At 32.8% G+C, this 26,579-nt stretch overlaps 1 protein-coding gene across 1 annotated transcript in view; it reads right to left on the bottom strand.

Annotated features, from left to right (window-relative positions):
* The window catches only part of LOC149425519 (uncharacterized), a 177,475-nt gene that overhangs the window by 45,582 nt on the left and 105,314 nt on the right, over positions 1-26,579 (bottom strand). Inside the window, exon 2 of the mRNA XM_089651154.1 lies at positions 10,786-10,825. Coding sequence (XP_089507280.1) covers positions 10,786-10,825 — 40 coding nt within the window. The remainder of the gene's footprint in view (positions 1-10,785; positions 10,826-26,579) is intronic.

Genomic DNA, 26,579 nt, shown 5'->3' with positions numbered 1-26,579 from the left:
TCAGTATTTGAATCAATATTTTTTGTAATGGTATCACTCAATTGCCAGGGCTCCTACCAGGGAGCAACTTGACAAATGTAAATTATCTCTCATAGTGAAGTTGAGGACCGACTGATATTTGGGGCTTATGAAAAAAAGATGAGTGGAGATAGTAGGAAGAATGTTGCAAAAAGCATTTAAAATGGAAAATGCATTGAGATAAGCATTTTAAATGCAAAATGCAAAATGGTTTTTAGAAAAGCATTTAAAATGCAAAATGGAAAATACCCATTTTGCATTTTGCATTTCCATTTGAAATGGATTTATTTTAAATAAAGCACATCTCTGGTTGTTTTTACCAGCTAATTGAAAACGTTTCTTTCTACTGCGAGTCGGCAGATGAACGGAAATATTTTCAGCAAGTTTTTATCCCGAGTTAAGACCTTATAAGGTGTCATATTTTTAAAAATATTGAATTGATAATGATTTTAGATAACTATATTAAATTACAAATGTTATTTTAGTCAAAACATTCGGTGAATAATGTTTATAATAATAACATTACATTTGTGGCATTTCACTTCAAGTGCGCTTTATTATAACAAACTTAAAAATAGTAATTTAGTATTAGTGGTCATGTTTTTAAAATTATTTCTACAGTGCGCCTTACTCAATACAGATCTAATAATATAACTCTACGTACAGTTTATACAAAGCGATGACAAAACAAAGAATAACAATTAAAGTGCTCTTGTAGCACAGGACAAAACGTGAACATTGATTAAAACAGGAGGCAGTTTGTGCTAAGAAATGAGAATATTCTGAGTAGACATTTAAAAATGGTACAATAAAGAGGCAACTGAAACCAAACAAACAATGTTTGTATCATAATATTACGTAAGTAAGTGGGAGTGAAAATTTATTAATTTTGAGTAATAATTTTACAAACATAAATTTATAATAAATGACATTAATTGACAAACGTATATTTCAAAATTTAAAAAAAAAATAAGTACGTACCTAATATTTAGTCTGTCAAACTCTACATTGTAGATTGTAGCAGACATTCATTCTTATTTCCTTTTTAAAACTAAGCATATTTTCAATAGCAGTAATATCTTTTGGAATTTTTTATTACATGGTTTGACGGCCTGGTACATAAGAGTGCTTGTTTTTTTCTTTGTTTTTTATGACGCACTCTGATTTAATTCTCGTCGTAAAAATAATGCAATGTAACCATTCATAGCTTTAAAGTTTCGGCACATTCTGTAATATTATTTTAATATTGTTTTCAGTGTGAATCGAAAATAATAAATGTTTTATAGCCGCAACGATTAAATTTTAATTAAGTACGAATATTCAATCAATAATTTATTGTAATACGATTTTTATTACCTACTAGCTAATGTGTACCCTGCGTTGTTCAGGATTATAAATTGTCTGCAGTAAAGTTTAGGGGTTGTGAATTGTATACCTGTAGGCTGGATGCACTTTTAAGGTGGAAATAATATAATTATATTGTAACAAGTATTTTTTTCACTTCCTCGGGCATCCGCGATTTCTTCTATCGTTCACTTTCATGGCATACATTCTATTTACTCCCCTTTCTTCGGTCATCTCTTAAGCCACGTTTTATCACACATAATTATTTTATTCACATATTTTTAGGCGGCCCCGACTTTTTCTACTATTTACTTCATGTAAACTTCCAAAACTTAAAAAAATATGTTATTCTGATTTTAATTCGATCACGTGATGATCAATGAGATGAGATCATTTCAGTCAAGAGATAATGCGGTACGTCTTCCTCGTGCTTCTGCAACTTTGTCTACTACTCACTACTGTATATCACATTGTTATTATTAATAAAACCACATCATAATGAATTGTATTCGAGTACGTCCCCCATTCTAGTGCAGAGATATAGTGTTAAGTCTTTCTCGGGCGTTCCCGACTTCTTCTACAATTCAAACCAGAGGTTCCCAAAGTGGTCTATATAGACCCCCAGGGGTCGATATCGGCTTGCTGGGGGTCTATGTTAGCGAGAAAAAATATTGGGGCTCCACGAGATTCAAATGGGGGCACATACGAGCGGACCCCCATTTACCTCAACTCAATATTTAGGAGTTCCGTAAATGACACAAGCACCTAACACAAATAACACAGTTTACGTAATACTAATAATAGACTGGGTAATTACTTATTTGATATTTGTATGTTTATATATCGAAAAGTTGTTTATGAGGTATATAAATAGAGTCTACGTTCCTTTTCTCGTCAGAATAAATATATTTGACCAAAACATTGCACATTGGAAGAATTTTCCTAGTTCGACAGCTTGTTTTTGAAAAACATTCAGGGTAATAATGACGTTCAACATTTAAATGCACTTCACACAGACTTCAAAACTAAGTTTGAGGACAATTTTGACTGTGGAAATGGAATGTTGAAGAATCGGATACCATATGACAAGAAGAGCTGATCGGAATAAGCGCTTACAAAGAACTTAAGGGGCAGTTCTGTAGGGCCAGCTACAGAAAGAAATTCCCGTTGCTTATCCTGCTCCATTTTCATTTGGTGTAATACCTGACAAGGGCGCCCCTGTCTGCACAATGCAAAAACAGAGGAACTATACCGCCACCCGGTTGTTGGGCAGGCAAGGGAAGGGAATCTTTTTACGAAAAAAATAAATGATTATCACATGGGACGTTAATAGTTTTAGGAAAATTCAATATTCTGCAGGGGGTCTATAGAAAAAAAATTGGCAAGTGGTCTACGGGGCAAAAAAGTTTGGGAACCTCTGCTCTAAACAATCCCTACACTAATAAATACAAACTTTGGAATTTTCGGGGAAATCGGTCCAGTAGTTTTTGAGTCTATAAGGGATAAACAAACATTCTTATATTTATAGATGAAATTTTGTGTCTTTTAAGTCTATAAGGGACAAACAAACAAACATTAATTTTCATATTTATAGATGACATTTTGTATATTTTAAGTCTGTAAGGGACAAACAAACAAACATGATGAGCGAGTTTTCAAACCATCCACGAATCAGTCTAAAGAAATATGTAGCAATGCGCACATCCATCCTGACCCGTAGATAGTTCATTCCGAGCATACCCAAAAGAAAGTCAGTGGGATAGAGCCACGGGTAGTAATTCTTGTGGATTCTCGTTATATTTAGTGTTATAATTAATATTGTGAAAATGGCCTGCTGACAATCTGCTTGGCAGTTTAGCGAGTGGTTAAAATGATAAACATTAAAATGCACAGAATTCTTATTTCGGTTTTCAGTATCCGTTTTCTGTAATTATATTCCGGTATATTTTTGATTTTCTTTACCGTATTTTATTACTATTTATTATTAATAATACCCCCAATCTAGGAAAATGCCCGTATTATAGTGGTAACATAAATAAGAACATATAAAAACAATAATACAATGTTGTACATATATCGTAATACAAACGGTAATAAAGGGTATTTCTTCAGTCATTCAATAATTTCATTCAGGAAGCTTTCAGATTTCGTGCTGCCACTTTCTATCAGCCATCAGGTAATTTGCTTTTGAAGAGGTTCTGTTTTAACCTGCTGCTTGAACCCATTAAACACCTTAGGAGCCAGAAATACATGGCAATAATCTTTATTTGGTTTTCCATAATCGTTCAGATAACGATAACCTTCAAGATCCTTTTATGCAATTACAAAACATCGAACTCATAATAATTGCGTCACTAATAAATAAAATATGATAATTGAATACCCCCATGCAACCAGATTGCCCGAATACATGTATTCAATTACAAATGCAACGATAAATATCACAATTTATGATCGCTCTCATTTAGCGTTGCAATTATTTTATTTTAAAGTAGGCTGAATTATTTTATCGGCGACATGCGAAGTGCTGAACTAGCCCTATAATTACAGATGGTTTATTGCTGTGTGCAGATAATGAATTAAAACAAAATATTGATATAACACCGATTATAACTCTCCAAGTTCGCATTTTTTTATTGATGTATAATTTTGTTTGCCACACCCCCAAAATTTAAAACTGATCGAATTCACGCGATGCAACAACTTACTTTTTGTAACGACCGACCGTGCGACTGATCAGCACAGAGAAATCGATAACTTTACAATATAAGATCGATAGGCGTAACTACCGATGATTTTATAACGATTTCCCGTGCACGGTTGCGCTGTTGATACCCATACCGATGTTGATAATGCATTAAATCAGAATTCAATGTACGCTGGTAACACTGGCGCATATCTTTATGAATTGACATTCCTAAACGTCCGACGGCTACGCAAAAGTTAAAAATGCTAATAAATTGAAAATGTGGAATTGAAATGTAAACTTTAATAAACAACGGCAATCTGCACGTAATTTATGACACTAGTCATAAACTAACAACTTTTGTTTCTTGAAACAGGAAGGTAATTGATCGCGTCTTCAATGAATTAATTAAATCTATGGACCGCGAATACGTATTTCTTTCAGTTCTAAGAGCTTAGTTAGTTCACCACCATTCAATAATATAATAAGTCAGTTAATTTGCATAATCAAAAAAGTTGTGTACCTACATAGGCAGCTTATCCGACACCTTGTAGGCAGCATTAAAAGTAGCGGCTTTTGTCTAACGACTGTGGAAATCATATTCTGCCTGTGCTCGCAAATATCGTTAACCAACCATAAATGACGTATTTCGTCAGTATTGTACAGATACAGGGCTTTATCGTTCATCCGTGCTGGACCTCCTAGTATGAAAATAAAGGTATGAGAGAGCGAGAAGAAAGGACTATAGAAGAGTGTGAACTTCTCCATCACCTGTTACTCGATATGACTAATAAAGAATTTTATTACAACTTCAAAATTCATAGTATAAAAATTACATCAAACGGATGTTACATTTACAGAATAAAATGGTAAAGTATGCTAACTTCGGCGGTGATTCTAAATGATAGTACAAGTAAAAAGATACATAACTTTTAAGGTAGTTTATAGGTAAAAAAAGTTGATTTGTTTGTACGAGAAATAGATATTCATTGGAATTTTGAAAAAAGTTTTTTTTTTACTTCTACCATCGAAGTTAGTGCACTTTAATCCCTGACACCCTGTATGTTGATAACTATTTAAAGGTACTTATTTTTTAATGTTTAAAAATACAAATTTCGGTTGCCTGTGATGTGAATGTTCCTGCGTAATGAACATAAATGTGACAATTTTTCAAGTTTACTAACGGAGTTTATTCGAAGGGTAAATTTCTGACTTCTGTGAATTTTTATTCGAAATTTATGACGTCTGTGTATTTATATTCGAAATTTATGACGTCTGTGTATTTTTATTCGAAATGGATGACGTCTGTGTATTTATATTCGAAATTTATGACGTCTGTGTATTTGTATTCGAAATTTATGTCGTCTATGTATTTGTGTCCGAAATTTATGACGTCTATGTATTTGTATCCGAAATTTATGACGTCTGTGTATTTGTATCAGAAATTTATGACGTCTGGGTATTTGTTTTCGATAGGCAATGTTGTTATCCAGATGCAAATATTTTAAATAGCTTCAGAATACAGATAACGAATTAACAACTTACACCATTTTATAACTAGCTATTATTTCTACAGTGAAATAATCCACTTGAAATGACTAAAATGATTTAAGTCAAGGTTTATCATTTATCTGTGATGGCAAATATTTTTTTAACTTTATTATTTATCTTTCTCTGATTAAAAATATCCTTTGTGCTTTCGAACTCGTTCGAAAAATGTTTGAACAGTATATTTTCAGATATTTATATCATTTTTATTTCATTTCTGCAACAGGAAAATAATTATTTTCCCATTTTTAAAAATGCTCATCTCCAAATCTGTTTATGCTGGTTGTACACACTTGTCGACAGCCACTCGCTGAGAGCCACTCGCCGAGAGGCTCGCTCGAGAAGCCCGAGGCGAAAACCCACCATGTATCCTACATTCGCTGAATTATTTCCAATTTGAGAAGTGGGTATGGGTACCGCCACCCCGGAAACCATTTATTGGATAACCAACACCTCTGTCATTAGTCAACCCTAGCGAGCCGATGCTAGAGCGAGCGAGTCGAGACGAGAGCACCACGTACAGCCGGTATTACATGAACTTAAGATATAATTTTTTTTAATAACCAGTGATATTTTCCACAACTTTCAGCATATTGTTTTGTGAAAAAAGAAATGTTCTTGAATTTTTCGTGGCAAGCTAATAGAAGCAAAAACATAACAGGATAAATACTTTCAATTTATTTTTACCGAATTATTATACTCGAAGTTATACATATTTTATACTGAAATGTTTGTCTCAAGATTTCTCAGAGAGTTGTATTACAATTGTAAAACACAGCTATATCGGGGAATCCGCGAGTACCTACGCACCGAAATAATAAAAAAAATACAAAATGAAAATCCCAGATATTGCGAAACATAAGGACATTTCTTACTTTCTTTCGTGATCAAAGTAAATTGGATTCTTGCTCTTGTTTTGGTAAAAATTTAAATGAAATCACGACTTGTAATTTGATGCCATGAAGTTTAATTTATTACTTATAAACAAAAATGTTTTTTAAATGTTCAAATAAATTCGACGCTGAGACAGTAACAGAATCTTGGAGGGGATCAGAATAAACACCATTGTTGCGATTAGATTAGATACATACGCAATTTAAGAGGAAGCTACAATGGGTATACCTTATGTTGTAGGTAATAGGCATTAAAATCGCTTGACAAACGGAGTCTGGAAATATTCGATTTCAAGCACAAAACTGGTTTTTATTTATTTTGTAAATAATTTTACAAGAAAGCAAAAAAGTTAATCAAGTTAAACTGTCACAGATAATCTTAGCTATAATATTGTATTTTTAAGTTGTTTCCTTTACGCGTTCATACATTTCTAATGAAAAAATATTTTTTAGTAGTTTACATTTATATTTTGTATTGAGTAATTTATTTTTTTATTTGTATTCTACTCAAGCGAATCGATAGAAAAACCTTCAATTTAACTAAATCATATTATGTGGTATTCATAATGTACACTAATTCGTCATAAAGATTAATCAAAATAGTGATTTAGCATTAAGCTTCGCCTTAAACAATAAAGCTTTGCAATTAAACACGAATAATAACGGTGTTGACGCAACTTTATGCATTTCCCTTTAACATATTATGTTCCTGCATTCCTCCACCCAATTACCTGTCCCTGTCTGATAGCGTGAAGTTCCTACATACTTACATCAGTGATATTGCAACAATTTATTACAACAGTCTGTTAAGAAAAACTGCAGAGTAAACAGTGAACAGGTTAAGTGCGTTTAATTCGAGTCTATTACGGAAGCTTGTGCAGTAATCACCATCAGTGTCCCTCAAGGCCATATTATCGTCTGTTAAGAAAACCTGTACAGTGAACAGTGAACAGGTTAAGTGCTTTCTCAGTGCGTTTAATTCGAGTCTATTACGGAAGCTTGTGCAGTAATCACCATCAGTGTCCCTCAAGGCCATATTATCGTCTGTTAAGAAAACCTGTACAGTGAACAGTGAACAGGTTAAGTGATTTCTCAGTGCGTTTAATTCGAGTCTATTACGGAAGCTTGTGCAGTAATCACCGTCAGTGTACCTCAATGCCATATTATCGTCTGTTAAGAAAAACTGTACAGTGAACATTGGACAGGTTAAGTGCACTCTCAGTGCGTTTAATTCGAGTCTATTATGGAAGCTTGTGCAGTAATCACCATCAGTGTCTCTCAAGGCCATATTATTGATTGAAAAAACCATCGGTAAGTCAGAATACCCAATAGTAATGTCAAATGGTGATTATAGTCCACAATAAAACCAAAAACTAATTCGCATCCAATATTGACGACTCCAATTGGCTTAATTTAAGTTGAATGATATAAACTAATAGTTGGTTCTGTGAGTTAAAAATGCATGTTTCTAATTTTATCTTTTTCTTTAAATCTCAACCAAATTTTCCTCTGAAATCGTATGATTTTGTAAGGAGGTACTTGTATGTCTATCTATTTAAATGACTGAACGTAGCGAAGTCCTGCTTTAACATAGGCGCTTTGCATTTCGTCTGTCTGTAATTTTTTGTGTGTTCCGTGTCCAGTCAATCCTGTCAAGATGCTAGCCATTTTTAATCCTCCAGAAATCGCATGAGTCCTACGAGCGGTCAAATAGGAATAATCAAAAATATGCGAGATCTGCTGTTCACAGAACTACTAGTTGTAAACCATACATAATTTTTATTTTTATTTCAAATGAGGAATTTTATACAATTTGTTCAAAGAAAAGTAACTATCTGACAAATTATTATTTTTTGAAACTTTCTTTGGGAATGTAGAAATTATAATATTAATTTTTGCGATTTTATGATCATGCGAACTCTGGACGGATAAAAAGGTAACCACCAACAAGGCACCATCTTATACCGGAACCATAATATTAGTCAAATAGTCTCAGTCAAAGTTAGCCGTCTAGTAGGAATTCTTTGAATTGGAATGATGAAATACCAAACGGTCGAGTTAAAACAGAACTTCGCTAGGCTCAGTGGCTCATATCCGGGAGACGGTCACGACTTTTGTTTGAGAAATAAATCAATTTTAGAAATATAATAATTATTGCATAAAAGTATTCCAGTATCGCTTTGGGTATTGATTCTCCAATCCAGGCCGCTCGCAATCGCCGTCGAAAGTACATACATTGGTCGACATTTTTATTCTTGAGTCCCGTCGAAGGAACATACTTCGAATCGAGGACCTGGTGACAGACCTGAGACTATCTAATATAATAATAAAACATTGTTATTCTATGCTTGAGACGATTCACTATGTTTATCGACCAAATGTTTTTAGACCCCTATTTTCCAAACTTTCTCTTCATCTTTCACACTTCCTTCAGTCTCGCAACATTACCCAACGGGGATGTCACATAGTTTTACCGTATCCAGAAACTCTAGCCTTGTAACACATGAAAGAACTGCATTCTACTGCTCGACTTGTACCAAAGTTACTTGTTTCGCAGTTGACTTGATTACAATGAATAGTTCACTTATACTGGATTTCACTGCACTGTCGGATATTGTCAAAGAGACTGCAGGTTGGTTGACAGTGAATAATGAACGTTCCGCTACAAATCTTCTCCTAATGTCACAATGTAACACTGTCGTACTGTCGCACTGTCACAGTTCGCAACACTCCGCTAATCCGCCAGCTTCAAGACAGTGTTACGTTCTTTAATCTTAATCCATCTCTTTATCCTCGGCTTGTCAATCCCTTTCATCCTGTAATAAGAAAGTCTAACATAAAACTGACAAATTCTGCCGTAAAGGCGATAACTCCTGATTTCGTTTTGCGTTACTATCCTGTTTTATTTTATGTTCTCTCAAGCGATACTTTGACGAGCTTTGTGAACAAGCTGTAAGAGCTTTGTATGTTTGTTGTTCCAGAAAATCAAAACACAGTACATGGATTTGTTTTACATAGACACAATATTATTTAATGTTAACTTTGAAAATGTTTTTTTTGCATCTGCTTCTGAATACAGACCTAATCCAACCTTTTTCATCTTTCCCCCAATTGGGAAATATTGTATGGCGTAAGAATAAGCCTATAGTATTGTTGTGTTCGCAAACAATATTCATAACTATAATTCATAATTCATACCTTTCTTCAACTATGAGATATCACGGGAAACATTAATTTAGTTTGAAGAATTATTTTCATGGCTTTATCAGAATTTATACTGAACAGTCTCGCGAGTTCGAAAACAATCGCATTCGAAATAAAAAAAAATACTAATTTCGGTTGTGGGTCTGTCTGTGAGTGTAACTCTGATTGAATGAGCTTTTTAGACTTTAAATATCATTAGTACCCACCCATAAACATTTACTGTTCTAGATAGGTACTTACCATTAGTACCCACCCATAAACATATACTGTTCTAGATAGGTACTTACCATTAGTACCCACCCATAAACATATACTGTTCTAGATAGGTACTTACCATTAGTACCCACCCACAAACATATACTGTTCTAGATAGGTAGGTACTTACCATTAGTACCCACCCATAAACATTTACTGTTATAGATAGGTACTTACCATGATTAACCTGCGTTAATATAGAAATAATTTAGCACGTATCTTATTTTATATTTATATTTCCTTTAAAATGTCTTTGTATCATTCAGTTTAACTTTTATTTTTATTTCTATTTTGGTTTATACGATAATATGTATTTTCATTTCTATATTTTTATTTATCGAAAATATTAGAATTTTTATGAACACGTGTTCCGACATCGTGATAATACAATTAACTAAAGTTTTTTAGGAACCTACCAATTCACTCCTTAAATGCCTACAATTCCGTGTTTCATCGGATTACGAATAATTTGAAAAGATTCTTAATAAATTATCTTTCTGCATGTAGTTATAATAATAATCTATAGTAATATAATGTATATCAAATACAATTACCGTCATGTATGTACCGCCTAGTATGATGGTTAAGAAAATCACAAAAATTATAATTTGTTAAAATATATAATATATTATAATGTGATGTTTTAACAGAAAATTATTTCATTTGTTTGTTTTAAAAATTGAATGTGTCTGATATCGTGATTTTTCAAGGGTCTGTTATTTTCTCATTTACAAGAGTGTTATTTACTAACTTGGTGTCCCGTGAAAAGTCAAAAATTTCTAAAATACATTCGTGTTTTATATAAATTACTTTCTCCTGAAAAGCTTAAAAACTCACCTGTTTTGATCCACATTCCAGCCTTTGTTCGCGCTACATTCTGAAAATAAAAGAAAACGTACTTTTAGTTATGTAACTGTTAAGTCTATCTACATTTACCAATTTTTTATTAGCTTGTGATTATCCCGTTCTACGAGTTCATCACATACAAAAGGTTGAAAAAAATTCTCAAACGAAAAATGACACCGCCTACTACCTACCTCAATCTCATGTAATTTACATCAACTTTGATTCCAACGAAAAGGAGTAATTTACGATAGACGTAGGTTTTACTACCTATAATTTAGAAAATGCTGACAATGTATAAGTAACCACTGCACAAACTATCCAGAATAAAATTCTAATGTGGGCTTTAGACGTTTCCATGATATTTCATCAAAATGACAACTGACCACACCATTAAAAAGTAATTAAAAGTGATAACAAAACAAAAACTAGGTTAAATAGTTACCTATGTAACTTATGTATCACCTTTTGCAGGTGTGTTGAATTGTCATTTTGATGTGATACCCGATCACCGCTTTAGACAATGCTTTTTTTCATCCAGTTTGTCTACTTCTGAAGATTTAGGATGAAAAAAGGATGTTTTCTATTTTGGTACCGATTTTTGTACAGCTTGATTATAACTATGGTTTAAGAATTAACGCTTACGTTCAAAGATGGTTTGAAAGGGAAATATGTAAATACGAATGTTAGAGGAATGCGCTAATTTGTGTATAAAAGTGGTTTAGTTTCTTAAAGAATTTGTTATTTTTGAAGATAATATCTATACATTTGTAATGCCGAAACGGTAATTATACGAAATTCCCTCGATAGGAAAAAATTGCAAAGTAAACTCCGAAAATTAAAAACACGTTTTTTTCTGTTATTTAATATGTTATAGGTATGAACAAATTCACAGCGTATCTTTAAATGAAACTAAAGCATTTGTCAAGAGATTTTTGCTATATTCCAAACGAGTCTTGTTTTGTTAAATATTTTCACCATTTTCGCTACATAACTAAGGTTTTTTTTAATATTAGCGCGCTTTCTCTAACATTCGTATTTATATATCTCCCTTTCATACCATCCTTGAAGGCTTACTAGACGTCGGACATTATTATTTGACAGCTGCTGTCGTCTCTCATTGTTTTACATAAATGAATTTTGTAGAAATGTTGCATATTTTTTCATTTATTATATTTATATATTTATTAAGTAAATAAAAAGACCAAAATATGTGTGTATTTATTCACTGTGAAGGTGTATTACTGTTACGTATTGTGAATTTCGCGTTTACGTTTGATGGTTTGGCATTTTGTTTTGAGGAAAATATACGAGAAAATTACAGTATTACATGGTACATTATTACATAGTACAGTATTATACAGTACAGTATTACATAGTATAGTATTACACTGTACAGTATTACACAGTACAGTATTATACAGTACAGTATTACATAGTATAGTATTACACTGTACAGTATTACACAGTACAGTATTACATAGAACATTATTACATAGCACAGTATTACACAGTACAGTATTACGTAGTACAGTATTACAAAATATAGTATAACATAGTAAATTATTACATAGTGCATTATTACATAGCACAGTATTACATATAACAGTATTACAAAGTACAGTATTGCATAGTACATTATTACATAGTACAGATTACATAGTACAGTTTTACAAAGTATAGTATTACACAGTACATTATTACATAGTACAGAATTACATAGTACAGTATTACACATAACAGTATTACATAGTACGTTATTACATAGTACAGAATTACATAGAACAGTATTACACATTACAGTATTACATAGTACATTATTATATAGTACAGTATTAAATAGTACAGTATTTCATAGTACGGTAGGTAGAAACATACATATTACGTACATATACTCATAGAATAAAGAATAACAATATGTGTTATTGTAACATACTTTTGTAAATTCTGAATGAGAAAGGGTTGTGACAGCTATTGCTTTGGCATCTGCTGTAGATAGTTTGCGCTGCCATGATTTCGCCTCAAATATATACATTCAGGCTCGTCACTAACAATCAGGTGGCGGGTTCAAATCCCGACGTGTGAAAGTAAATTTTATTTGATTAGTTTGTGATATTACACAATTAAATCATTAAAAATAATATAAGGTGTAATTGCGGCCCGTTCCAGAGTGGAAGATACTCTCAGTAACGCCCTGGTGTAAGACCATCATTCAGTATTTAAACGATGCTTGAAATGGCTTTAGCTGTGTTTGGTAAATAGGTCTGAATAACCAGTTATTTCCTCACCTTTTTCTTACCCGATGATATCGATCTTAAAAATCGATATAAGTTGTTTGAACATCGTAGTTCATGATAGGATTCGAGATGATTCATGTAATGAAATCTGCAATTTTACACGGAATAGCCTTTGAAAATTGTCATCCGTGCAAAATATAATTTTGTGTAAATGCTTAGAATAAAAATGATACGATGAGAATTGATTTATGTAATGAAATCTGCCGTTTTACACGGAATAGTCTATGAAAATCGTCATCCGTAAAAAAGAGAATCTTGTATAAATGCTTAGAAAAAAAATGATACGATTAGAATTGATTTATGTAATGAAATCTGCCATTTTACACGGAAAAGTCTATGATAAATCGTCATCCGTACAAAAGAGAATCTTGTGTAAATGCTTAGAATAGAAATGATACGATTATAATTGATTTATCTAAATGGATCGGCCATTTTACTCGGAATAGTCTATGAAAAATAACTGAGAGAATAACACATGTTTAATTTAAAACACAGTGTATTTAGTAGCGTGTTTATTATCTTTATATCTTAATAAGTTCCTCTTACGTCTACCTAATAACGCGGACGTCAGCTGCGTGGGAGAATTTCATGTAGTTTTTCTCTGAATGATTTTCACGGAAATAAGACTTATTTCTGACATTGCCCAATTTATTCATATAATATACAGTCTGTCATGAAATAGTACACAAAAAAGGAGGGCGCTGCGACAGTTTAAATGGTTTTAAATGGCATCAATTCAGAAATTGGTGGAATTCCTGAAATCAGATTATATTTTAACAAAATTAAATGTTTGATTTTGTTGTTATTTTTCAAGACTAAGCGAAATTATTGCGTGTTAATGATAATGTCATGGTGAGTCTGTTTTACAAGCGTTTCAATGGAGTCTGCTCGAAGGAGCTAGACACGAATGGATTACCCGTTCATAGTAAGTATTTGATGTTGGCTTCATGGGAACGGGTCGTTTTTTCTACTAGTTTTTTTTTAAGTGGGTTTGCGTTTGCAAGAAGTTACTGACATCTGTTTTTTCCATCAGACAATATTTAAAAAAAAAAATTGCTGTAAAATTTAACATTTTATATTTATTGCAAATAAGCCTCTTTAATAAATCCCTTCCTACAGCCCCTACCATAACCCGCCTCACAACGCTGCCCAACCGGCTGGTGATATAGTTCCTCTGTATTTAAACTGCGGCCTTTAGTGAGTATGACAATCTGTACATTAAAGATTATTAGATGTTATGCGCATTTGTAGCATTTAAAAAATAAATTAAAAATAAACGTTAAAGAAAAATTGAGATACCCTTGTCATTATAACCGTAACCGGACAACTCAACACAGTGAAAATTCTACACACATTTAAAAAGTGATGTGATGAAAAAAAACTAGGTTAAATAGATTACGTAAGTTAGTATTCTTGATCGATTTTAATGACTTATTTTCAATTTTTAAAGGCGTGTTGAGTATATTTTGGCCTCCTATATCAAACTGTTAAATTCGGAAGTCAAACATAACCACACATTTGAATCTACTGTGATAAAATTTATTAAATCAATGATACTGTGATTATTAATTATAATTATATTTCCTAACACATTTTTTGCACAAATACAACAAAAATAAGACAGTTACAGCACAATCACACCAACAGAAATATAACCAAACGACACGACAATGTACCTAAACCTTTACTACATCAGCACAAAGATAATTCACCTACCCAGCTCACAAAACCTTCAACCTTCAACTCGACTCCATACTTTTAAAACACAATAACACGATGGATCCTGAGATATGCAAAACATTTCAATTACAATACCCATACACTCTACAAATAATTATAAGCAATAATTAATCATCCGAAATACTAATACAAATTGAAAATATCTCCCGAGTAAAAATAAATGCCGCCAACGGGAATTGAACCCGTGCCTTCTGATGTCCGGTCAAGTGCTCTGTATCCACTGAGCTATGTCGGCTTATTTCCAACCAGCTAAATGATTTAATATGTACTAGTACCTCAAATACATACATTCTACACTTAATAACACCCCCTAATCTCCATCCACACATCTCTCACATTCCTAAATTAACCCAATTCATATAAAATATATTACTTTTCAATGTTTAATCAATTATTGACTGATTATTTGTCTCAAAAAAAAAACTAAATCGGAATTGCATAATTTACTAACTATTATGTATATCTTCAATCTTCAATCTTCAATCTGTAAACATCACCCGCCATAGCACAGGGGCATAGTACATAGTACATCCCTAGCATGGCACCAATTCACTGCTACGCTGATGGCTGAGTGCTGTCATCAGCGTAGCAGTGAATTGGTGCCATGCTAGGGATGTACTATGTACTATGCCCCTGTGCTATGGCGGGTGATGTTTACAGATTGAAGATTGAAGATATACATAATAGTTAGTAAATTATATAAATATATATATATATATATATATATTAGATAACTTAGAAAGATTAATTAGAACTACGCTAACAAAGTTTAATTGCCATCATCCAAATTCAGCTATAGAACGAGTTAATTTACCTAGAAATTTAGGAGGTAGAGGTATAGTCAAAATAACTTCTTTGAAACATAATCAGGTAGAAATGCTAAGAACTTTTTTCCATAGGAAAGCTCATAGCTCAGAAATGCAAAAAATAATTTGCAAAGCAGGTAGAAATATTACACCTTTAAATTTATACGATGAGAATGCCAACATTTTTATAAATCCCAACCAGGAATTATTAGATTCCTGGTCAAATAAAATTTTACACGCAAAACACTTTAATTATCTCAACCAAACGTATGTTGACAAAATTTCGTCAAACAAATGGTTGAGTATTGGAGAGTTGAGCGCAGAAATAGAAGGATTTATGCTTGCCATTCAGGATAGAGTCATTAATACTAAAAATTATAGAAAGCATATAATCAAAGATACAAATCAAATTGATGATTTGTGTAGAAAATGTTTGGCTTTTCCGGAAACTATAGAACATATTATATCGGGATGTTCTATATTAGCACCGTCCGAGTATACATTTAGGCACAATCAAGTTTTAAAAATAATTCACCAAAATTTGGTAATTAAACATAACTTGATTGACTGCCGTAATGTAGTACCATATTATGAATACGAACCAAATTCATTTTTAGAAAACGAATTTTATAAAATATATTATGATAAAACTATACTAACAGACCGAGCGATTAGTCATAATAGACCCGATATAGTTTTACATGACAAAATTAAAAAAAATAACTTATATCATTGATGTCGCTATTCCAAATTCCTGTAATATTCAAAAATCTGTTAGTGAAAAAATCAGAAAATACACAGATTTAGGAAATGAAATAAAAAGAATTTGGCATTCTCAGACTATAAAAATATTACCATTCGTTATTTCGGCTACTGGCATTATACCTAGCTCTCTAATTAAAAATTTAGGCGTATTAGATCTATCAAAAAAATTATATATAAAGATGCAAAAGTCGGTCATTTTGAATACATGTAGGATAACAAAAGATTTTTTTAAATATTTATGTTGAGGGATCAGTAGGATTTATAGGCCCTGTTAGAAGTTCTACCGAGCCGAACCCTCTGATATGAAAATATCTGGAGTCGGTGAATTATTTTCCCATTTGATCTCTGGTGAGTTGACGTGTTGTTCTTGTATTGTTTTGTATTTATTTTGCTTATATAATGCACTTACATAATGTTGATTGACTAGATGATCATTTGTGGAAAAGTGAGTGGAAGGGTTAAGTTTTTCCTTTGGGGAAGATTTAACCCGGACAACTAAATCGGAAGTTAAAAAAAAAAAAAAAAGGATAATTTGTAGAGCGCCGTTTTTGTGAAAAATCACCTCAAGGGCGCTAGTTATCTTTTTTACAGGCCCCCTTCCACCTATGATGTCCGAACAGCTCGGGAAGTTTTGAAGCAAAAAATTGACCACCACCTCGAGATGGTTCGTGCCTGGGGTAAGGCCAACTTGGTCAGTTTCAACGTCTCAAAAACCCAAGCGTGTCTGATTTCGGCAAAGAGGGAGATCAATAACTGTGCAATTTGAAGGGAGCACTCTCCCCAATAAAGACTCCATTGAAATGCTTGGAGTTACTATATCAGACCGGCTCAAGTATCGGGTATCCATAGAAGCCCGAGTAAATCAGGCCTCCAAGAAGTTGGGCGTCTTGTACAGGGCTAGGAGATTCTTCAACAGCGACCAGCTGCTGACCCTGTACAAGTCTCAAGTCCGCCCAACTATTGAATTTGGGAGCCACCTTTGGGCTGGTGCCCCAAAATACTTAATAAACCTGCTTGAATCTGTGCAAAGGAGAGCGATCCGTCTGATTGACGATCCGTTATTAACAGACCGATTGCCATCTCTAATGCATAGACGCAATGTAGGCATGCTGTGTCTGTTCTACAGGTATTTCAATGGAGCCTGCTCTAAGGAGCTAGCAGCATTGATTCCTGATGCACCGGTGCACGTGCGCGATACTCGACGGACACGAGCTGAACACCCGTTCACGGTTGACGTTGGCTTCATGAGAACGGGCCGTTTTTACGACCCGTTTTTGTGTAAGTCGGCTCGTATGTGGAACGAGCTACCGGCATCTGTTTTTCCTCCCTCCTATAATACGAGCCTCTTCAAGGCCCGCATTAACAAATCCCTTCCTACAGCCCCTACCTTATTCCGCCTCACAACGCCGCCCAACCGGGTGGTGACATAGTTCCCCTGTCTGTACACTGCACAGGCAGGGACGCTCTTGTGAGGTGTCACATGTAAAAAAAAATGGCGGTTGAAATAACATTCAAAATATCTCATCCAATGTAAATTTTCTTTCTAAAAAAATTAAATACTTAGAATTTTTGACAGACTGAATTTCTGAGTCTCCCAAATTTATCCTCATAGTTTTGCGTTTAAATATAATATATCATATATATGATGCGAGTTTTAGTGTAACGGTGATAAGTCTAGTGCCAGATATCCCACCAGGAACGCAGATGGTTGGCGGGGTGTGGAGCGGGTACTTGGGTATTTATTACGAGATGACAGCTTTACCGACGAAACTTTTTTAATAACCGCCGAAACAAAAGTTCTGTGTGATCCGTGAAAAGGAATATTTTTATGAAGTCGGTCGTATTTACTAAAGAAATCGCGTGATGGAAAGCACACCTGACAAACGGTTAAGTTTTCTGGAAGAAATTTTAAGCTCTTAAGCCTCAGAAAACATATTTTGTAAGTAACTTCACAAAAATGGGGCTATATGAGCTATGGAAAAGACTTGTAAATACTTAAGAGAAGAGATATATATCTTATCTTATATATATATATCTTCTGACAGCTGTGAGAGGGTAGTTTTTAAGGGTGGTTTTAACAAAATGGCCCCAAAAAAGTGTATATAATGTGCCTCAAAGTATGCGTTACATATAGGTATATTTGAAATTGTTGATTAACTTAATTCTTATACAGGGTGTCTGGCGGTAAAGTGCGCTAACTTCGAGGGTGATTTTACATGATAGTACAAATAATTTTTTTCCAAATTCCAACGTTTTAATGTAGTTTTTAGATAAAAGTTGAACTATTTGTAAAGGAAAATAAACATTTTTCTTTGGAAAAATATTTTTGTATATGAAAATAAACATTGGAATTTCGAAAAAAAGTTATAAAATCTTTTTTACTTTTAGCATCATGTAGAATCATCTCCCGAAGTTAGCGCACTTTACCCCCAGACACCCTGTATTATGCTTATAGAAGTATACTTATCGGGATTAAAGCCACAAAAAGGGTGCAACGGAAACAGTTGAAAGGTGAGTTCTGAAGTAATGCAATTTGCGACCTTTTTCCCGCATTTTTTTTCAGTTTGTAAAAACTCAATCATGAGTTATATACCTTGAAATACCCAGTGTTAGAAGGGTAAGACTAGCAATCCGGAGGCTACGCAGTAAATTTTATTTGATTAAATTGTGTTATTTCACAATTTAATCAAATAAAATTAATAAATAGTATATTTTCGGTTCCGGAGTGGAAGATAATCTCAATATGACCCTGGTGTGAGACCACCGTTTAAAAGAATGATTAAGAAAAGGACGCCTAGATGGTTTGGGCATGTCAAGCGAATGAACAACGAAAGTAATGTAAGGAGAATATATGATGCTAATGTAAATTCAAGTCGGGGATGCCCGAAGAAGACATGAAACGATCAAGTGAACCAGATGTCAAGATTCGGAATAACAGAAGAGTATGTTTGAATGTGAATGAAGCATTGAGTGTGTGCCAAGACCGAGTTGTTTAGGGGTCAGTCCTCTCTCCCTACCAATAGACTTTTAATGAGCTTTTTCATCTACAAGTTTGTTTATTACGATTTTACAATATATTTTTAAAGTTTATTTATTTTATAGATATAAAAGAAGAGTATAAAAAAGTTCAATTATATTTTCATTTTTTACGCTATACCTACATACACACTTATTGGGGTCAATGTGTTATGATCCACTACAGTGTGATTAAAAAACGCAGATTTTTCCGTCCAAAAAAAAAGAAATTATGATAATAATGTTTATTATTTTAATTTTTTTATTTGGAAAACTTTTCTTAGGGTGATACCGATCAATAATTATCATAAGAAGAAGTCGATGATTCGAAAACACCTTAAAGAAACATAAAAAAAGATGATTGTCTCAACTGGGAATCGAACCCAGGATCTCTGTCTTACCGGACAACGTCTTTAACCACTCGACCATTGAGACGTCATTTTTGTTGACCTCATATTTCGAATTTAGAACAATAACATCTTGCAACTTGCAGCTATATTTTTGAATGATTACACAAAGTTCTAAAGAATTGATTTGTAACCTAGATAGGGTCTACGTTACAAACATACGTTAGAAAAAACATATAGGACATAAGTCCATTTATTATTCTGTGTCTTGTTCTGTTCCACGTTTCGTTTAAATTTGTCAATATTATCTTCTTCGATGATTTAGGACCGGTTGTTTCACAGAATTTGAACAATTCATCGAATTTCAAAGTTGATTTTCAAGTTCTGTTTATTTCATTTTTGTGAAAAAACTGGCCAATAACGATATAATAACAGAACTTGAATAGATCCTTCATAGAACTTGAAAATCAACTATGAAATTTGATGATTTGTTCAAATTCTGTGAAACAATCCGTCCTTAGTATTTTAACTTTAATTAACTTGATTGATATTACATGTTGTTATAGGTTTCTATTATGTAAGCTCAAAGACAAAACATATTTAAAATTGAATTTATCAACATTAATATTGAGCTTTTAACGATCGTCAATTAAAAATTTACTTAAATTTTATCTTAATTTCATATTTTATTGCTGTCCAGAATGAATGCACTGAATTTCGCAGTTCTCCCAATAAACTTTACGATTTGATTCGGTTTATTTGATATACCCAACCAAGAAATCGTTAAACTTATAATTGTATTAAATTTAACGATGAAAATATCGTTGAATTTCAACAAAGTTCTCGGTCAAATTGACAAAGACCATATCAAAAATTAATTTTAGGGCACGATAAAATCAATTTGGGCATCGTCAATGGCGGAATATTAAGATTGGTTGATGACTGAAAAGACGTGTAATTAGATTATCGGGCCTAAATTTATGTGCAGAACTTAGCTAATAAATATTACATTATTTTATGAGGTTAGATAAGGTTAAACGTTACTTATTGAATTATTATTATTGGATAAACGACTTGTTACGACCCTTCGAATGGTGTATTACTCAATAACTTCAATTTTATGATAATGGAAAGGTTATGTACTTATGTGTGATTCAAATTTGATCTGGTTAGGTATTAAAATAATTATTTATAATATTTCAAAATGGATAAAGTCAGAAATATATTTGTATGAAGTCATACAATCTTTAAACGGTGAGTTCTGACTTCGTGACATTTGTTCATCTTTTTCAGTCTGAATTTTTTGTTTCTCACGGAGTGTGTAATGAGAATTGCTAATTTACTAAGAATCTCTTATTAATATTAATTTGTAATTTCTAGTAAACTTTAAGTAAAACACGTATGTATTATCACAACGTCGTTATAATACAATGTGTTAACTCGTGTTTATAAAAAACATTGTAGTATTTCGTTATTGTATATTTTCGAGATAGACACAGTTGTATGAACACTTTACGAATTTACTAAATGTTTATCAGGAAACGGTCTGCAATCCCGTTTTAACCTGATTAAAATATTTTTAAGAGATTCTTAATAAATTACTAATGCTCGTTTTTCTCTGTGCGTAATGTTTTTTTGACCAAAGAGCTTTCAAAAATTGACTCAATTGTCTAAAAAAACGAAAAGCTTTCTCTTTTTTTATTCAAAATATTTATCGGTTTGTGCATTTTGTTACATTTCGCAATTTGATGAATTGATAGTTTTTCTTTTTCTGGCTAAAATGTCATTCAATAACCGAAAAATAAATTGTAGAATTGCATAAAAAATAAACTTAAATTCATAGCATCACTGGAAAGCCCAATAAAACTATCAACAGATCTGAAATATAATTATCAGATATCTTCTGTTTAGCTGGGAATCTAACCACTGTCTATATTGAGATCAACTGAGAACTTTACCAAAATGATGTTCTAGTGATGGGACGTCGTGTCTGTCCAAAATTAATAAATTTAGATTTCTGACGTATCAAACAACACCAGCCAACAAAAATAATACATACGCGTAAACTGACAATAAAGCTGTGCCACTGATTGCTCCGTTAAAACTTCTCTCTCTTTCTCACGAACAACGAATGTAACAGAAAGAGATAATAAAACAGAGTACTCTGCAGCAGGATCATACAGATTGCGCTGCGAATAATCTAAAATACGTTTGCGAATACAAATGGCGCAAATATTTAAATCATGTTTCAATACGAGCCGAATGCCGAAACGTTTATCGTTTATTTAACTTAATTCCAATTTGATATTCCTGGCAGTCAAGCACCAAAATTGAGATATCTGATTCGTATAGTAATGTTCTATTTAGTCCAATTATAATAATTCCGGACGCTTCTGAAATACTGAAACACGCGACATAAAAATAATATTATGTGCAAATTATACAAATGAAATCCACTTTTTTGTATTTGTGGAGTTTACTTGGGAAACACGGTGTGTTTTTGCCGTCTCGAGTCGCGAGTTCATTGTACTACATAATGCAAATAGAAAAGAAAATAAACTGAACAACGAACGGAAAGCAGATGCAATAGAAGAAGCAATTTGCCAAAATTGTTTAGCTACAAAATGTTAGATTTTTACTACAATTTGTTTACGTTTGTTTAGACAATGTTAGTTTACTCTGCGATTGGCAAATTCCAAAATATTTACAATTCGAACGTTTACGTTTGTATCTTTGTTTGAGGTGTAGAAAATAGATCAGTGTGATGATTGTTTATCAGACAATTCTTTAACAGTTGATGATGATCTGATGATGCATCACACCCCTATTGTTCTTGGCAACAATAACATTCCGTCGCAATTCTTAAAAGGCTGGATAATAAAATGGAAAACATTATGGCACTGAAGTGTCGTAATTTTTCAGATCCTTTCGACCTTTAAATGACATTTTAACACTTAGTGATTCTAATACTTGTCGTGGCGCCTGTTTTTGTCTCTTTATTACAATACGGAATACAAACACAATTATTATCGCATGACAAACATAATTTGGATGACGAATACAAAATATGAAATGGAGAAAAATTACTAATATTGAATATTGCTAATTTATTAAGAATCTCTTCAAATTATTTGTAATCCGGTTAAAAACATTATTGCAGGATCTTTACGAATAAATTGATATGTTTCCTAATATTTTTTTAGTAAAATACGAACGTATTTGTAGGCTTTTAAGACAGTTAAAATACATTTAAATTAAAATAAAAACTATAGCAGACTTAAGATCATGCGACGACCAGTGTTTTTTGATATAGTGTCCTCTGCGTGCAGTTCTATCTTTTATAAGCATAAACTTTTTAATATAAGTGTGTTTGTTGGAAGTGACTTGCCAGGTAAGTATGTTTTGGTATCTTTTCTAAATAACAAATGTAGATCCTAGGAAATAAATTGTACAGCGCCCTTGAGGTGATTTTTCACAAAAACGGCGCTCTACAAATTATCCAATTATCCAAATTATCCAATTAATCAATTATACAATTATACAAATTATCCAAGTGACTTGCCAGGTAAGTATGTTTTGGTATCTTTTCTAAATAACAAATGTAGATCCTAGGAAATAAATTGTACAGCGCCCTTGAGGTGATTTTTCACAAAAACGGCGCTCTACAAATTATCCAATTATCCAAATTATCCAATTAATCAATTATACAATTATACAAATTATCCAAGTGACTTGCCAGGTAAGTATGTTTTGGTATCTTTTCTAAATAACAAATGTAGATCCTAGGAAATAAATTGTACAGCGCCCTTGAGGTGATTTTTCACAAAAACGGCGCTCTACAAATTATCCAATTATTATTATTATTATTATTAGTATTACGTAACGTATCACTATGACGTAAGGCAATTCAATACAAATATTCCACTCGTACTGGACGTTTGTCCGCACAAGACTGTAGATTTAGAGCGCTGTGTCAAAACCGTGTCTTTAACCGATAAGAATGCTCCTTTACGGTCGATAGTGATAATAGTAGGTCGTTTGATGATTATTGTAGAAGGACTGCCCTCGTAATGGTGAGCACGGGGTGTGTTTCCTCTCTGCTCGCTTCTGGCGTTTTGCGGTTGCCTAACAAGGCCGGCTGATCTTGAGGAGGTAAACACCAGAAGATTTGGAGCAAAGACTAGGCGAGGTAAGGCAGGTGGTGGTCAAGAGTCACTTCTTGAAGTAGTAAAAACACTTGTTTTGTATGTAAAGAAGATAATTTGTATTCAAGACAAATGCATGTGTTCCGATATGTTAGGAATTTACTAACAGTTTAGCAGGATACGGCATGCAATCCCGTTTTTAACCGTATTACCGAAAATTTTATTTTTCTCCGCGTAACATAAAAAGTATGAAATAAATTAAAAGGATTAATAAGGTTAGGTATTTCAAAAACCATCACATTTGATAAACATCAAATCGACGGTCAGCGCTATTTTAGATTTCCGACAGTTGAACGTTCCCTGTTAAACGCCGATTCTCGGTACGTTTTAGCTATTGAATAAATTAAAATCAGCGATATCATTATGATCGTCAAAGTAATTGAGCATCCCTAACTTCATCTACCATTCACTTCGACATCATATGATTTTGCAGTACTCCTTTCTTCGTTCATTCACTTTCTATGTCCAAACAATCTAAGCATCCCTTTCTCACTTTACCACAGATTTTATGCTTCCTAAGACATATCTATCACCAACGCAAAAAAATATATACTATAAAGGTTTCTAAATGTTCAATTAACTCCCTTTAAATGTTAAGGAAGTCAAAAGTCTTGCAGTTTTTCGGGGGTTATGTCTCAATGTTGTTAGGTCCAAATATTAGTGCATAGGTAATGGAATATTTTTATAGTTGTTTTAGAATAGATGTACACTAGACATAAAATGTTAAATTTTGTAACTAAATAAAATATAATTCAGCTCAACAGAATAGTACTTAATTAATATAAGCAATAATTAGTCGCTCGAAATATCCATACCAATTGAAAATATCTAACGGGAACTGAACCCGCACCTTCTGATGTACAGTCCGGTGCTCTGAGACCACTGAGCTACGTGGGCTTATTTCCAACACTCCAAATAATTCAATGTGTACAATAAAACTAAATTTAAAAAAAAACAAAACTAAAAAAAATTAAACTCAATTAACAATAACTGCTTATTATATTTTTTCACCTGTAAACAACCAACTTTAATTCCCGCGGCGGCATTTATTTTTACTCGGGAGATATTTTCAATTTGTATGAATATTTCGAGCGACTAATTATTACTCATAATAATTTGTTATCCTTTGTGCTATGCATAAAAAACCTTGTCGTATAAACATTATTTTATTATTAAAAAAATAAGAATAGTACCTTTTTGTTTTATGTCTTCCAAAGGTGACCTTGACTTTAAAAATGATATTATTAATAATATTTAAATAATTGTACATCCATTCATGATATTTGTGTACCTACCATACCACTACACCTTTAAATAAAAAAATAACATGATAGCTACTCGTGTTCAATGTGGGGCCGTCTTGAAATTCAGAAAACACTTTGTACTGTTGCACGTTTCGTTACGTCAAGGCACAAATAAAATGAGAATTTCTCTCTGTTTGCGTTGAGATCATTATTATTTATTTTGGTGAGTCTGGCCAAGTGAAATTTTGGAGTTGGACCGGCTGTGAAAATCCTCAGATTAATATTCCGCTTTCAAAAGAAAATATCCCGCGTTGCCAAAATCCATAAAACAACTTTAAACAAGGGTACGTACCTATAGGTCGCTTAGTTATTACAGTTGACCAAAGTAACACTAATTACTTGATTAATGAGTCAATATGTTGGTGCATATACGAGTGCTACCCTTTTCTGTGACAATTTTAAAACCAACTATGAAGCTCATACACATATAAATAGACTACATCATTTTGGCAATAAATTTGGGAATATTGTAGACATGTTTAAAGATTCCGTATCAGTTATTAAACGAACTTTACCGAGATGTAAGAATTTACGACTCCGAAGTGAATACACTTTTATTTATTTTTATGTTTATGTTTCTTTATACATATTTCTATGTTTCTTTATAGATATTTTTATATTTCTATGTTTCTTTATATATATTTTGCTTTCCAGTATCCACACTATTAATTTTAATTTACCTTAATTTAATCATAAATCATTATTTATTGTGAATTATGTACCTAACCCAATTGTATTACTTGTTACCTATCTTTGTAAAAGCTCATTAGGGCGTAAATAAATAAATAAATATGTACGTTTTCACTTGCCAAAAAATCACAGAGGACCAGCATTTTGTCATGTTTCCGACTGTTTTTGATTCCAGCATGAAAATGTCTTTTATAATATTTTTGTTATGAGGATGTCTGAACACATATTCATAAAACTTCTAATATTGTCGCATTTCGTAATTAAATTATTCAGGAAAAGCGCAGCTGCATGACCACGTAATCCGTTATATTCTGAATGGACTAATATTTTATTAAGTCTTGCCATCACATTTTAACAGGATTTTAATAAACCAGCCATACTCATTTTTCTCCGTGCGGCCGGCCGGCCGAAATGCATGTGACATCACGGTACATGCCTGGCAGTACTGCACCAATGAAATTCATATTATGGAGTGTACTGCTTGTGAAGTTACAAGACACAAAAAGAACGAATTTCTTTGTCGGTATAATCGAATTAAATTACAATATATCTCGCAAAAAAAAAATGAAACAAACCTCAATAGATAATTTGTATAGCGCGGTTTTTTGTGAAAAATCAC

The sequence above is a fragment of the Hesperophylax consimilis genome, chromosome 3 (genome assembly GCF_061612785.1).
Source record: "Hesperophylax consimilis isolate HC1 chromosome 3, BYU_Hcon_1.0, whole genome shotgun sequence".
NCBI lineage: Eukaryota > Metazoa > Arthropoda > Insecta > Trichoptera > Limnephilidae > Hesperophylax > Hesperophylax consimilis.
This window is presented reverse-complemented; position numbering and strand designations above follow the sequence as displayed.